The 16,296-nt window shown below is 35.8% G+C and overlaps 1 protein-coding gene and 1 pseudogene across 1 annotated transcript in view; one reads left to right on the top strand and one right to left on the bottom strand.

Annotated features, from left to right (window-relative positions):
- LOC111155551 (kinesin family member 5B) overlaps positions 1–9,359 on the top strand; it is a 46,473-nt gene extending 37,114 nt beyond the window's left edge. The window contains exons 21-26 of the mRNA XM_022515766.1: positions 597–657; positions 770–841; positions 1,014–1,118; positions 2,016–2,232; positions 2,759–2,908; positions 6,674–9,359. Coding sequence (XP_022371474.1) covers positions 597–657; positions 770–841; positions 1,014–1,118; positions 2,016–2,232; positions 2,759–2,889 — 586 coding nt within the window. The 3' untranslated portion in view covers positions 2,890–2,908; positions 6,674–9,359. The remainder of the gene's footprint in view (positions 1–596; positions 658–769; positions 842–1,013; positions 1,119–2,015; positions 2,233–2,758; positions 2,909–6,673) is intronic.
- A 1,167-nt stretch (positions 9,360–10,526) lies between these two features.
- Positions 10,527–16,296, bottom strand: part of LOC111155515 — a 27,564-nt pseudogene continuing 21,794 nt past the window's right edge.

Raw genomic sequence — 16,296 nt, 5'->3', positions numbered from 1 at the left:
ATCATTAAGTCATTTAGAAGATTTCAGGATCTGCCACAAAAGCCTTCTGTGAAATTTAAAAAGAAGTGTTCCTCCTTTACTTTACCTGGTGTACTGAGAGTATACTCAGTACTCAGTTTTCTAGAATCTCAGCAGGTAGAAAACTCATGACTATAACGCCTCACTCCTTGAATTTATGACAGATGATTTACAAATGGAACTGCTCTTATTAGTACGGTCACATGTCAGGACCAACTTTCAGAGTTGGTGTTACACAAACTGCCGAATCTCAACCATAGTTCTGTTTAGAATAACTTTAATATGAAATACATAAAATGTTTTAGTCTTCAATAATTTATAATTCCCAGTTTAAGCAGAATTACTTTGGATAAGTAGTAGTGTGTTCTATGTGGTATATTCTAAAATATAAGAACCATTCCTTCCTAATTCTTTGAATTCTGCTACATTTTATTTGATCTCTACACGCTGTAGTAGTAGTTTTTTTTTTCTAATAAACTATAGATTTAGAAGGAGATTGTAAGGCATGTAAAATTTATTTGAAAATAAAACTAACTTTATGGAATCAGAGTTGAAAATATGTATATTCTGCTGTTTAGAGTCATGCAAGATAGACGAGAACAAGCAAGACAAGATTTGAAGGGTTTGGAAGAGACAGTGGTAAGAAAAGCTCAAAAATAAATAAGATGGTGGGATGTTTAATGGGCTTCCCCTTGGTTATACTAAATATTTAAAGACCAAATTCCAAAAACATTGCTGTTCTTAATTCAAGGCAAAAGAACTTCAGACTTTACACAACCTGCGAAAACTCTTTGTTCAGGACCTTGCCACCAGAGTTAAAAAGGTAATAAGATAATACTGAGGTGGGTATTTATATAAATGGTGCTTACTGTGTCTAATTATTTATATCTGTAAGTGAGGTAATTTTACGTCGTCATAACAATTTTTGTATAGTTAAGGTTAGAGCTTTTTAACTTTTAATGTTTTCATAGTATTCATTGACCCTCTTTTCTTAGAGTGCCGAGATCGATTCTGATGACACTGGAGGCAGTGCTGCTCAAAAGCAGAAGATCTCCTTTCTTGAAAATAACCTTGAACAACTCACTAAAGTGCACAAACAGGTAACAAAGAATCTATTTTATAGGTAACTGCAAAATTATAAGAAAAAAATTGAGGAATGGCAAGTGTTTGAGTATTTCCGAGGTCTAAGGAATTTTCATGCCCTGAGCTGCTCTTTTGCTTTATTTAGCAATTATGTAAATAAATCACTAGCAATTTTTAGGGATGTTAATGTTTTTAACAACCCTATTATCAAGAGGCCAATGAAAATGGGTATTTATTTTCTAGGATTTCAGGCATGTCAGTTTTTCGCACTTATTCATGATAATTTTTAAATCTTCAGTAGATAGGACTTTGCAGTTAAAATATAGTATTTTTTGTCTGTCATTTAATGCCCCAGAGTGTGAACTATATGAAATAATGAGAAAGTTCATTTTTTTAAAAAATTGTACTTATTGTGTGGGTCTTTGTTTTTGTTGTTTTGCTTTTTTGTGGCTTAATATGTGATTTAATTATTTTTAAAGTTTCTTAGCATATAGAATTGCACATCTTTGTTCATATAAGTGTGATGTTTTTACCTAGAGTAAAGGGAATTTTAGCCGTTTTGCTTTCCACACTTATTTTAACACTTAAAATGGTATTTACTAGATTAGTACCTTATTGAAGAGACCTAACACTGTTACACCTTATTGTCATTGCTTAGTGAGGAGACAGAATAATTTCCCCTTGCCCCCCCCCAAAATTGAGTGAAATTGTATCTGTGAGAAATACATATATAGATGATATGCATGGATGTATGTATTCTTTGTGTGTTGCTGCCCAAGTTAAGTTAACTAAATGGAAAATGTTAATACAAAATGTAGTTTTACTTTTTTTCTAAAGAGAAATTATGAAATGTTTGTATTTTCTCAAATCATCTTGTTAAAGGTAAACTGCTTATTTTCTTTATGTACTTGTAGTTGGTACGTGATAATGCAGATCTTCGCTGTGAACTTCCTAAGTTGGAAAAGCGACTTAGAGCTACAGCCGAAAGAGTGAAAGCTTTGGAGTCAGCACTGAAAGAAGCCAAAGAAAATGCATCTCGTGATCGCAAACGCTATCAGCAAGAAGTAGATCGTATAAAGGAAGCAGTCAGGTCAAAGAATATGGCCAGAAGAGGACATTCTGCACAAATTGGTTAGTAAAACACATTAAAACCTTTTAAACTTTGCTTGGTTTGAATGTTTTTATTTACTTGAAAACATAATCTGATTGATTGATTATATGTTGTCATGGAGGTATTTGTATTTCTAATTTACCAAAGAGTGGCATTGTTGGGCATGAAGAGCAGATTGAGGGATAGCTACATTCACAGGACAAGAAAATAAATAAGAATTTAGATGGGCATGCAAGAGTGGTCAGAAGAAGTGAAACTATATAGAGAGCATTCCTAAAGCAAAGAGAGACTTGTAAGAAAATAAGTTGTCAGTAATAATATTACATGCTTTAGAGTAATCATTCATACAAGAATAAGGTTTTTAAGAGGCTGGGGATTATATAGGTCCTGGTGTAAAGGTTATAACCAAAAAGAAAATTTTCTGAGAAACAGAATGGCAAAGAAAAACCACATTTGGGAATTGTGAATGAAAAGAAGAGACCTAAACTGTCACCACAGTCATGTGTTGAGATTTATTCTAAAGTCAGTTCTTCTTTTTCATATTAGCTAAGCCTATTCGTCCCGGGCAACATCCAGCAGCTTCTCCAACTCATCCAAGTGCAATTCGTGGAGGAGGTGCATTTGTTCAGAACAGCCAGCCAGTAGCAGTTCGAGGTGGAGGAGGCAAACAAGTGTAATCTTTACACATTACTACAGGTGTGTAGTTTAAATCTGGCTTTTAAATTATAGCTCTAAATGGAAATGTTCAACCATTGATTATTAAATACTACTTTTTTTGGATTTTCATATTAGTTGGGTTTTTTTTTTTTTTTAATGTGTAAGATACTAAGATACTGGATTGTTTTTAAAAGCTCTTATATTCTGTCTAATGGATATACCATGGTTTATAACTATTCCCTTTTATTGGACATTTAATTAAGTTGATTTTTTCTATATTATCAAATGTCTCACATTTCAAATTTCATATATGGAAATTTCTATTTGGAAAATTTCAAGTGTGAAATATCTTTTTGTGTCCCCTCACCTTTTAAATTATTTTCAGAAGATTCCCAGAAGTGGAATTACAAGAAAGTGTGAACTTTTTTTTTTTTAAAGATTTTATTTATTTGACAGCAAGAGAGATCACAAGTAGACAGACAGACAGGCAGGCAGAGAGAGAGGGAGAAGCAGGCTCCCTGCTGAGCAGAGAGCCCAATGGAGGGCTTGATCCCAGGACCCTGAGATCAAGACCTGAGCTGAAGGCAGAGGCTTAACCGACTGAGCCACCCAGGCATCCCAAGAAAGTGTGAACCTTTTTAGGCTCTCGATACATTTTAATACATGGCTCGCCAGAAAGATTAGGTCAAATTGCATCTTAGCCAAGGATGCTGTCCATTTTGTTGCATCTTCGCCAGCGTGGAATAGTAATAGTTTTTTTAAAGATTTTATTTATTTATTTAAGAGAAACGGGAGAGGGAGAGAGAGCGGCACACACATGAGTGGTGGGAAGGGGCAGAAGGAGAGGGAGAAGCAGACTCCCGCTGAGCAAGGAGCCCGATGTGGGGCTCAATCCCAGAACCATGGGATCATGACTGGAACCGAAGGAGGCACATGCTTAACCGACAGAGCCCCCCAGGTGCCCCGGAATATTAATAGTTTTTAAGCTTCTGTTTTAATAGTCCAAAATAAACATCTTGTTGATTTATTAAGAACTTGGATTGTTTCGGGGGTGCCTGGGTGGCTCAGTGGGTTAAGCCTCTGCCTTTGGCTCAGGTCACCATCTCAGGGTCCTCTGCTCAGCAGGGAGCCTGCTTCCCCGCTCTCTCTGCCTGCCTCTCTGCCTATTTGTGATCTCTGTCTGTCAAATAAAATCTTAAAAAAAAAAAAAAAAGAATTTGGATTTTTTAAATATATTTATTGGTTCGTTTATATTTTCTTTTTTTTTTTTTAAGTTATTTCTTTGTCCTTTCCATTTATCTGTTGCAAATGATTTTCCTAACAGATTTGTCTTAATCTGTTTCTGATCACATGAGTGATTGTTCCTTGTAGGAGGATAAAGACTTACCGCAAAGTAGGATATATATATATATCATCCAGAGATACTGTCCAATACATTGTATCTTTCTGGTGCTTTCTTTGCATATTAGAATATTTAAATTAATTTTAAGGGACACCTGGGTGCCTCGGGTGGGGAGTCTGCTTCTCCCTCTCCCTCTGCCTGCTGCTCCCCCTGCTTGTGCTCTCTCTTTCACAAATAAATAAGATCTTTTAAAAATTAATTTTAAACTGTTGATGAATGTTTCTTTGTAGCCTGCTCTTTTAATTTTTATTTATTTTTTTAAGGATTTTATTTATTTGACAGAGAGATACACAATGAGAAAGGGAACACAAGCAGGGGGAGTGGGAGAGGGAAAAGCAGGCTCCTCACTGAGCAGGGAGCCTGATGTGGGGCTCGATCCCAGGAAGCTGGGATCATGACCTGAGCTGAAGGCAGACGCTTAACGACTGAGCCACCCAGACGCCCTTGTAACCTGCTTTTTTAACTTAGTAATATGTTCTGAACATTTTCTTGTACAACACAACTAGGTAGTAAGCTGCTAGGATTCCATCATATAGCAGAAACTCCAATTTTTTGTTGTTTAGAAAAGTCACAGTTTGAATCCCAACTTTCCTATTTTTATGAACTTCAGCATATTACTTTTTATAGTATTTAATTTCTTTCTTATTTTTTTTTACTCCTTTAAATTTCTTAAGCATGAAAATAAATTATGTATTTATGGTCTAAAACTAATGTACCTATAAAACAACATTTTTTCCATAACCCAATAACATTTCATGCAACAAAATATTTTTAATATTATCTAATGCCAGTCCATATTCAGATTTCTCTAATTATTTTCCCCCCTAAGTCCTTTATAGCTGGTTTATCTAAACCACGGTATAATCCATGACCACTGTTTACATTCAGTTAGACCTCTGAAGTCTCTTTTAATCTAGAAAAATCCCCCCTTTTTAATGACATTGGTTTACTGAGGAGACTAGGCCAGTTATCTTGAGCATATGCCTCCTCTGGGTGTGTTTCTATGTGTGATAGCCTTATTTCTCTATTCCCTATATAATGAAAGCATTTACGAGGTGGGGCATAAGCATCTTTAACAAGACTACCAAATAAAGTAGTATGTGTTTAATATTGTGTCACATCCGTAGACATACAGTAGATTGCTTTCCTGCCAATTAGAGACAGCCTCTGTTTTTCCGTTTGGAGTAATGACTTGCTGAGCCCCTTTGTTAGTGAAATGTAAGTCACTTTTGAGAATTACACAAGTTAAAATGTTACCTAGTACAGAGCAGCTGTTCAGTAATAGGCAGGCTGCCTTTTCTGAAGTGTAGGTGGGCAAAGGGATTTTCACAGCATAAATAGAGATACAGATAAAAGTTTATTCCTTTTGGGTATTGTCCTCACATTAGAATTCACAGGTAAACTTTGAACTCCTATCTTACTTGCAGAGAGGATAGACCAGGGCCTTTGTTACATATAACTTAAGTTTTAGCTAGAAAGTAGAATGCTGATCCCAGTGTAATGACAGCAGTTTAGCACATGAGGGAGATAGCTAACCTAGCCAGACTAGGTTTTGAAGACTTGAAGTAGTAATGATAGAAGTATAGTTGATTACAGGATTGTTTCATTGCTGGTCCAAAAGGATAGTGGTTTTTATTTTTTAAAGCCTTGGATCATTCAGTCTTAAACCATGATTGTGGAGTATATGAGCTTCATAAGTGATAAATTGTTGAAAGGTTGAATAATATGTAGAGAAATTTTAAAATTATTTTTACTTATTAAGGAAACCATTTCAAAACAATGGGTTTATTTCTGGGGAAGACAACAATGTGTTAATAATACCAATTCTGTTGGAACCCAGTTTTACATGTCTGGTTGTCTTTCTTGCATAATACTGTCAACAAGTTGAGTTTTCCTAAACACACAGGTAAGTAGGTGGCTTAATAATAGAATGCCTCCAGGTGACAACAGCTGGAATTGTTTATTTCACTGCTTCTTTTCCTACTCTGTCTATCTTGTTTTTACCTATCCCTCTCTCTGACCCACACTTCTTGTTGGTTTTTTTTTTACAGCTACCATGAATATAACATCATGGTCTTTGGCTTAAGAATGTCACTGACACTGTCCACTGACTTCCATTTTATTAACCATCTTTTTTTTTTTTTAATGTAATTCCTACATATGCTCACGAATAACTCTCTTGGGGAGATAAAAACAAAGAGCTTCTTCGAAGCAGAAGCTAAATAAAAAGAAAAGCGATCAAATCATTTAATTATTGCCATCTTTTTAATTGGGGGCAAGTAGTCTAAGCTATTGGCTAAAATGTTTTTAAATATATTGGTATGTTTTATTTACTTGTTTCATTCTTTTCATGATTATTTTAAACTAATTTTATATAAATAATTTTTTGCATCTATTTTCAGGTGTTGAAAATAATTGAAGAATGAAGAGGACATAATATCAAGCAGAGTCATTCAGTGACTATAACCTCTAACCCCTGGGAATTGTAGAATTATAACCCTTTTTTAATGTATAAATTATACCTGGCCTGTACAGCCATTTCCTACCCACTCTTCTTGTAAACTCTGCTGCTTCCCAACACAACTAGAGTGCAATTTTGGCGTCTTAGGAGGGGAAAAGATGACAGTTTACAACTGTGGTTCTATTTATTACACAGTTTGTCTTTTGTGTCTTAAATTTAGTCTTCACTGTGCCAAGCTAATTGTACCATATAGGATTGTGCTTTTTGTACTTGTTTATTGTTTGTTTGTTTGTGTTTGTTTTTTAATCTCAGTTTAAGTTACCTAGCTGCTACTGCTTCTTACTTTTCTTAATAAAATGTCTTCCTTACTTTAGGGAAAATGGAACATTTAGATTAAATGTCTTTAATTTCACCACCTAAAACACTACATGCCCACAAAATATATCATAAGGTCAGTGCTGTACTTTAAAATCCCTTGAAATGATTTCAGAGTTAAAATTATTTGTACTGTGTCTGAAGTTTGCTTCTGAAAACTACTGTTTGAGCACTGAAACCTTAAAACTGCCTAACAAGGCATTTGAGACTGAGCACGGCTAATTAATTGTCTTCATGAAATGCCTCTTGCTGAATTATCTTGAATAGAAATATTTTATAATATCAAAAGCAAATCTCCATTTAAGAAAGAGGATTTGGAGAAGGAATTCTATTTCTCTTCCCAGTTCTATAATCAACATGGTGTAATGGAATGAAAACACTCTGCTTCATTCTGGTGAGCCTGTTAATTAATATAAGAATTAGACAGATACTGATTTGTCATCTTCATATAGTGAAATGAAGTAAGATACTACAGGATTAAACAGCATCTATATTCTTAACTACTGTATTGGTTGATCTAAATTTATAGCCAATGGAAATTGAGAAAAATTGTGAAGAGCTTAATGGTGAGCTTATAAATCTATAGGTGAATTTTGGTCTGAAATCCCTGAGGTATTTTTAACCTGCTACATTAAGCCATATACTATAATTTATTTCTTATTTAGTTAGTCTAGAAATAGCAAAGTGCAAGTCACTAATAATCCTCAAAGAAATTTTGTTGGCTATAGCCCATAATTTGGTAATTTGTACTAAGTGTATCCGTTTTTGCCACTTCTTCCTCAGCTTATCAAACGACATCAAAAGTTTATTTTCAGAAGTTCAAAATGTAGTAGGGAGGGAGATTTAAATATTTGCCTCATCTGTGTGTGGGGTGACTATACCTATATTAGCAGAAATTTGCAGATAATGATGATTTTAAGGTGATTCAGTCAATAGAGAAAGTTGGAAAATTCTGTGTTAGGATCTGGCTGGCAGAATTAACTTTTTGAAAAAGTTTTATACACAGATATTTGTATTAAATTTGGAGCCATAGTCAGAAGACTCAGATCATAATTGGCTTATTTTTCTATTTAACTATTGTAATTTCCACTTTTATAATAGTTTTGATTTAAAAGATAAATTTATTTATTTATTTTTTTAACTGTCAAAAGTCCTTGCTGTTGTAGTCTGCAACCTTCAAAATGATGGTGTTGCTTTTCAGATTGGTCAAAAGAAACACTCCAGAAATTGAGATGAAAACTTGGTGTGCAGCAAGATTGAAGTAATACAGTTAACTTAAAAAAAAAGAAGTGCTATAGCCTATTTATGGTGATAGTTTTCTAAATGGAGAACTGTTGGGCTGCATTTACATAGACATTTGTATTTTGTTTCAAAAGAAAGCTTGCTTCTTTGGCAGTATTCTTAAATGAAGCAGAATTTTTTTTCTCTTTTATCTGAACATTATGGTAGTTTCATTCTTGTAAGATGTATCACGGGTATTGGTGCTGTGTAACAAACAATTGTAATTAGCATGTGGTTCAGAATTCACAATGTTAGGGTTTTTTAAAATATTGAAATGGTTCTTTTCTATTTATAATTTCAGACTTTCACAAAGTGTACAAAGAATTTCATAAATTAGTTTTCAGTGAACTGCTCTTTTTGCTATGGTAGGTCATTAAACACAACATTTACTCTTATAAAATTTCTGATCATCTAGAACATTGACACTTGTTTGAATTTGCAGTGTCTTTTTTTTTTTTTGACTGACTATTAACGTTCCTCTGAATGGTATTGATAAATGGTTCAGAAGAGAAACTCAAGGAAATAAAAGAGTAATATTTATTCATGGTGATCAATTAAATTATTTGTCTAATTTAAGCAAGCTACTGTTCATAACTTTCAATTTGATACAAGGTGACAGAAAAGAATCTGAATATACCTGTGGAATATGTTGGTTTATTTTCAGTGCTTGAAGATACACTCAAAAGATAATTGGTTTGGGAAGACGCCATATAATCTTTAAGTTTTAAGTTAACCTGCATGCTGTAAATGTGTTTTATGTTTAAATAAAGAGGAAAAATTTTTTGAAATGTAGTAACTTTCTTAAAACTTACTTAGTGAAGTGTTAGGTTGATTTCATATGACTGAGTGGCCTTTGTCTTGCAGGTGGTGACTAAAATGTTATATTCGTTTATATTTTGTTTCCTAATGTATTGCATACTCTTTGGACACTGGGTATTAAGTATGTAGGCTAAAAAAATTAAGAACCAGAAGTCAATCCACAATCTCACCTGTTACTTTAGTGTAGCCTTCCTACATGGTTCTGTTCATCTGAGCCCGATTGTTTTATTAACCTGTATAAGAAGTGTTTGTTTTTCAATACTTACTCAGTGGTCCTTAATGGTCATTCAGGCCTAGCTGGATAAAACTAAAGGAAGACTATTCAGGAATTCTAGTGGTGATTTGGCTTTTTGTTGGGGGTGGGGGTGAGGGATAATCATCTTAAATTCTTTGTTATAGAAATGTTTAATCACATATAAAAGCATGTAGTAAATGATGAAGATCCAAGTACCTATCACTCCATTTCAATAGTTAATTGGCTCGTGGGTAATCTTGTTCCATCCATAACCACACTTGTGTGTCCCCTCCCCCCTATTATTTTGACGCAATCCCAGATGTCATATGCATTTATTCATAAGTATTTCAGCATATATATTAAAATACATACTCTTTAAAACACAAAAAAATTTCCTAAACAAAATTTCAATGTTTATAAACTCTTTGAATCAAGACCCAATTATAATCCATATACTAGAGTAGTGTCCCCTCCATTTCTCTTTCTCATTTTTTTCCCCTTGTAATTAGTTTATGAGGAAAACGGGTTATTTGTCCTGTAGAAATTCCCATATTTTGCTGATTGCATTCCTTTGATATTAACGCTTCCGTCCTTTGTATTTCCTTGGAAAGTAAATTTATCCTGGATCTAGAGACTTCAGATTCAGATTGTTGTTTTTGTTGGCGTAGGGGGCAGCATTATTTCATAGGTGGTGGTATTCCATCAGGTGGCACATAATGTCTAGTCTCTTGCTGGATTATTAACTGCCATTGATGATCAATCCCTTTATCAATTTATTAGGGGTTACAGAATGGCAGTATTCTAATTTGATAATTATTTGTTAGCTGTCATAGAGAGCTTTGCCTTCATCTACTATTTGGTTAACCAGTGGTATACTTTGTATAGGAAAAACGGGGTAAATGATTGATTCTTTTCCTTTACTTGAAAGTTTCAGAATTATTTCATTATCATCTGATAGTGGTGACCAGTTGTGCCTTTTTTCCTTGTTTTTTTGTATGTTCTTTGGTTATTATCTTTTAAGAGTGCTCTATGAGCCTCAAGTCATTTTTCCCTTTCATGGAGAGATTTAAATGGAAACAGATTCTTAATAAGGTTTATCTCCCACACTGGGCGCTAATGTAGTCTGTCTTATCAGGGCCTCAAGTGTGCTAGCCACTTCTGTCTCATCCAGTTCAATAAGCTTAACAGTATCGATGTGACGTTCTGTGGAATGACCAGATACTCCTATTGCTTCAAACTTAGAATAGAGGGTAGGAGAGTTAACACGGGCCTAGAGCAAAATTGTACATGTTATGTTGTCTGCTACATGTGAATGTAAACTGCTTTTGGTCCTCTTGTAATCTGAAAGGAGCACATTGCGTACTGATTTGGCTGGTAGGTGTGGGAAGGGAGGGCACAGCAGATTCAGAGGCTTCTGTTTGGCTTCTGGCATAGCCAGTGTCCTGCAGGCCAAAGTTGCATGTGGGGAATCCTGCCACTTATGGAGTATGTCAGTTCTAGTTACACTTGCAGAAACAGGGAAATGACCGAAGGGTCAAGTCTGCAGAGCATATGCATTTTTTTTTTTTTTAAGCTATTCTATACATTACTCTTCCTCTTGGTAAGTGTACTCTTTAATCCCCATCACCCCTCATTAACCTCCCCTCTGGTAACCATCAATTTGTTCTCTGTAGTTGAGTCTGTTACTTGGTTTGTCCACTCTAATATTTCCTTGTTTCATTAGTTTTCTTAAGTTCCACATATGAGTGAAATTGTATTTGTCTTTCTCTGACTGACTGATTTTGTTTAGCATTATACTCTCTAGGTCCATCCATGTTGCAAATGGCATTTCATTCTTTTTTTATGGATTGGTAATACTCTTATATACGTACACACACACACACGGTATCTTCTTTATCCATTCATCTGTCATTGGACACAGGCTGTTTCCATTCTTTGGCCATTGTAAATAGTGCTGCAATACATAATAGGGGAGCATGTAGCCCTTTGATTTTTTTTTTTTTTTTTTTTTTTTTTTGTAATTTGGGGATAAAAACCAATAGTACAGTTACTGGATGATAGCACAGTACTATTTTTAACATTTTGAGGAACCTCCATACTGTGTTCTACCATGGCTGCACCAATCTGCATTCCTACCTACAGTGCAAGAGCATTCCCTTTTCTCCACATCCTTACCAATACCTGTTTTCTTCTGTCTTTGAATTTAGCCATTCTGATCGTTGTGAGGTGATCCCTCATTGTGCTTTTGATTTGTATTTCCCTGATGATGAGGGATTTGAGCATCTTTTCATGGGTCTGTTGGCCATTTGGATGTTGTTTTTAGAGAAACGTGTGTTTTTAAGTTGGATTATTTAAGTGTTATATAGGGTTGTTTTTTGTTTTTGTTTTTGTTTTTGTTTTTAAGATTTATTTTTAGAGAGAACAAGCAAGTGGGAGGAAAGGGGCAGAGGGGAAGAATCTCAAGCAGACTCTCCACTGAGCACGGAGCCCAGTGCAGTGTGCGATCTCCAGATCCTGATATGACATGAGCCGAAATCAAGAGTCAGACACTTAACTAACTGAGCCAGCCAGGTGCCCTGTATCGATTCTTTATATATTTTGGATGCTAACCCTTTATCAGATATATAATTAGCAAATATCTTCTCCCATTCAGTGAACTTTTAGTTTTGTTGACTGTTTGTTTTCCTGTGCAGAAGCTTATTTTGATGTAGTGCTAAAAAGGTTTTTATTTCCCTTGCTTAGGAAGGGAGACTTAACTCCCTTGGGAGGCTTGACTAGAAAGATGTTGTTATGGCCAATGTCAAATTATTGACTGTGCTCTCTTCTAGGATTTTTATGGTTTCATGTCTCACATTGAGGCCCTTAATCCATTTTTTTATTAACATGTAATGTATTATTTGTTTCAGGGGTACAGGTCTGTGAATCATCAGTCCTCCACAATTCACAGCACTCACCATAGCACATACCCTCTCCATTGTCCATCACCCAGCTGCCTTATCCTTCCCACCTGCCTCCTCTCCAGCAACCCTCAGTTTGTTTCCTGAGATTAAGAGTCTCTAATGGTTTGTCTCCCTCCCTGGTCCCATCTTGTTTCATTTTTCCCTCCCTTCCCCCACCCAGGACCCCCTGCCCTGCTTCTTAAATTCCTCATATCAGAGAGAGCATATAATCGTTCTCTTTCTCTGACTGACTAAATTCACTTCACGTAATACCCTCTAGTCCTAGCCATGTCATTGCAAATAGCAAGATTTCGGGGTTTTGATGACTGCATAGTATTCCATTGTGTGTGTGTGTACACACCACATCTTTTTCCATTCATCTGTTGATGACAATCTAGGCTCTTTCCATAGTTTGGCTATTGTAGACATTGCTGCTATAAACATTGGGGTGCATGTGCCTCTTCTGATCACTACATTTGTATCTTTAGGGTAAATACCCAGTAGTACAATTGCTCAGTCATAGGGTAGGTCTATTTTCAACTTTTAGAGGAACCTCCATACTGTTTTCCAAAGTGGCTGCACCTGCTTGCATTTCCACCGACAGTGTATGAGGGTTCCCCTTTTTCTGCATCCTTTCCAACACCTATCATTTTCTGACTGGTTAATTTTAGCCATTCTGACTAGTGTGAAGTGGTATCTCACTGTGGTCTTGATTTGTATTTCTGTGATGGCAAATGATGTTGAGCACTTTTTCATGTGTCTATTGGCTATTTGGATGTTTTTGCAGAAATATCTGTTCATGTCTTCTGCCTATTTATTGGATAATTTGTTCTTTGGGTGTTGAGTTTGGTAAGTTATTTCTGGATTTTGGATACTATCCCTTTATCTGATGTCATTTGCAAAAATCTTCTCCCATTCTGTCAGTTGTCTTTTGGTTTTGCTGACTGTTTCCTTTGCTGTGCAGAAGCTTTTTATTTTGATGAAGTCCCAAGAGTTCATTTTTGCCCTTGCTTCTCTTGTGTTGGCGATGTTTCTAGGAAGAAGTTGCGGTAGCTGAGGTCGAAGAGGTTGCTGCTGCCTATGTTCTCCTCAAGGATTTTGATGGATTCCTGTCTCACATTGAGATCTTTCATCCATTTTGAGTCTATTTTTGGGTGTGGTGTAAGGAAATGGTCTAGTTTCATTCTGCCTGTGGCTGTCCAGTTTTCCCAACACCATTTGTTGAGGATGCTGTCTTTTTTCCTTTCAACATTCTTTCCTGCTCTGTCGAAGATTAGTTGACCATAGAGTTGAGGGTCTATTTCTGGGCTCTCTATTCTGTTCCATTGATCTATGTGTCTGTTTTTGTGCCAGTACCATACTGTCTTGATGATTACAGCTTTGCCCTAGAGCTTTAAGTCTGAAATGGTGATGCCACCAACCTTGGTTTTCTTTTTCAACATTCCTCTAGCTATTCGGGGTCTTTTCTTATTCCATATAAGTTTAAGCATTATTTGTTCCGTTTTTTAAAAGTTGACAGTATTTTGATAGGTATTGCTTTAAATGTGTAGATTGCTCTAGGTAGCATAGTTTCACAATATTTGTCCTTCTAATCCATGAGCATGGAAAGTTTTTCCATTTCTTTGTGTCTTCCTCAATTTCTTTCATGAGCACTTTATAGTTTTCTGAGTACAGATTCTTTGCCTCTTTGGTTAGATTGATTCCTAGATATCTTATGGTTTGGGGTACAATTGTAAATGGGATTGACTCCTTAATTTCTCTTTCTTCTGTCTTATTGGTGGTGTATAGAAATGCAACTGGTTCTGTGCATTGATTTTATATCCTGACACTTTACTGAATTTCTGTATGAGTTCCAGCAGTTTTGGAGTGGAGTCTTTTGGGTTTTCCACATAAAGTATCCTATCATCTGCAAAGACTGAGAGTTTGACTTCTTCATTGCCAATTTGGATGCCTTTTATTTCTTTTTGTTGTCTGATTGCTGAGGCTAGGACTTCTACTACTTTGTTGAATAGCACTGGGGATAGTGGACAGCCCTGCCATGTTCCTGACCTTAGGGGAAAAGCTCTCAGTTTTTCCCCATTGAGCATGATATTGGCTGTTGGTTTTTCATAGATGGCTTTTATGATATTGAGGTATGGACCCTCTATCCCTACGCTGTGAAGAGTTTTGATCAAGAAGGGATGCTGTACTTTGTCAAACCCTTTTTCAGCATCTTCTGGGAGTATCATATGGTTCTTGTTCTTTCTTTTATTAATGTATTGATTCACACTAATTTGTGGGTGTTGAACCAACCTTGCAGCCCAGGAATAAATCCCACTTGGTCCTGGTGAATAATCCTTTTAATATACTGTTGTATCCTATTGGCTAGTATTTTGGTGAGAATTTTTGCATCCATGTTCTTCAGGGATATTGGTCTGTAATTCTCCTTTTTGATGGGGTCTGGTTTTGGGATCAAGGTGATGCTGGCCTCATAAAATGAGTTGGGAAGTTTTCCTTCCATTTCTATTTTTTTAAACAGTTTCAGGAGCATAGGTATAAATTCTTTAAATGTTTGGTAGAATTCCCCTGTGAAGCCATCTGGCCCTTGGGCTCTTTTTTGCTGGGAAATTTTTAAGGACTGGTTCAATCTCCTTACTGGTTATGGGTCAGTTCAGGTTTTCTATTTCTTCCTGGTTCAGTTCTGATAGCTTATACGTCTCTAGGAATGCATCCATTACTTCCAGATTGTCAAATTTGCTGGTCTATTGTTGCTCATAATATGTTCTTATATTTGTATTTCTTTGGTGTTGATGTTGAGCTCTCTCTCCTCTTTAATTCATGATTTTATTAATTTGGGTCTTTTTTCTTTTTGATAATCTGGTCGGGGGTTTATCAGTCTTAGTAATTTCTTTCAAAGAACCAACTCCTAGTTTCGTTGATCTGTTCTAGTGTTCTTTTGGTTTCTATTTCATTGATTTCTGATCTTTATTTTTTTTTCTTTTAAGAGTTTACTCATTCATTTGATAGAGCCACAGATAAAGAGGGGGGAGTGGGAGAGAGAAGCAGGCTTCCCACAGAACAGGGAGCCCGATGTGGGGCTCAATCCTAGGACCCCGAGATCATGACCCAAGCTGAAGGCATACACCTAACAACTGAGCCACCCAGGCATCCCTGCTCTGATCTTTTTATTTCTCTTCTGCTGGGTTTAGGCTTTATTTGCTGTTTGTTCTCCAGCTCCTTTAGGTTGTGTGTTTGAGACCTTTCTTGTTTCTTGAGAAAGGCTTGTATTGCTATATACTTTCATCTCAGGACTGCCTTTGCTGTATCCCAACGATTTTGAACAGTTGTGTTTTCATTTTCATTTGTTTCCATGAATTGATTTTTAATTCTTTAATTTCCTGGTTGAACCACTGATTCTTTAGTAGTAGGATGGTCTTTAGTCTCCATGTATTTGAGTTCTTTCCAACCTTCCTCTTGTGGTTGAGTTCTAGTTCCAAAGCATTATAGTCTGAAAATATTCAGGGAATGATTCCAGTCTTTTGGTACTGGTTAAGACTTGATTTGTGACCCAGGATGTGATCTGTTCTGGAAAACGTTCTATGTACACTAAGAAGAATGTATATTCTGTTGTGTTAGATGGAATGTTCTGAATATATCTGTAATGTCCATCTGGTCCAGTGTGTCATTTAAAGCCTTTATTTCCTTATGGATCTTTTGCTCAGATGATCTGTCCATTTCAATGAGGAGGGTGTTAAAGTCCCCTGCTATTATTGTCGATGTGTTTCTTTGATTTTGTTATTAATTGGTTTATATAATTGGCTGCTCCCATGTTAGGGGCAGAGATATTTAAAATTGTTAGATCTTCTTACTGGACAGGACCTTTAAGTATAATATGGTGTCCTTCCTCATCTCTTATAGTCTTTGGCTTAAAATCTA

The sequence above is a fragment of the Enhydra lutris genome, unplaced genomic scaffold (genome assembly GCF_002288905.1).
Source record: "Enhydra lutris kenyoni isolate GAN:26980312 unplaced genomic scaffold, ASM228890v2 scaffoldscaffold42, whole genome shotgun sequence".
NCBI classification, from domain to species: domain Eukaryota; kingdom Metazoa; phylum Chordata; class Mammalia; order Carnivora; family Mustelidae; genus Enhydra; species Enhydra lutris.
This window is presented reverse-complemented; position numbering and strand designations above follow the sequence as displayed.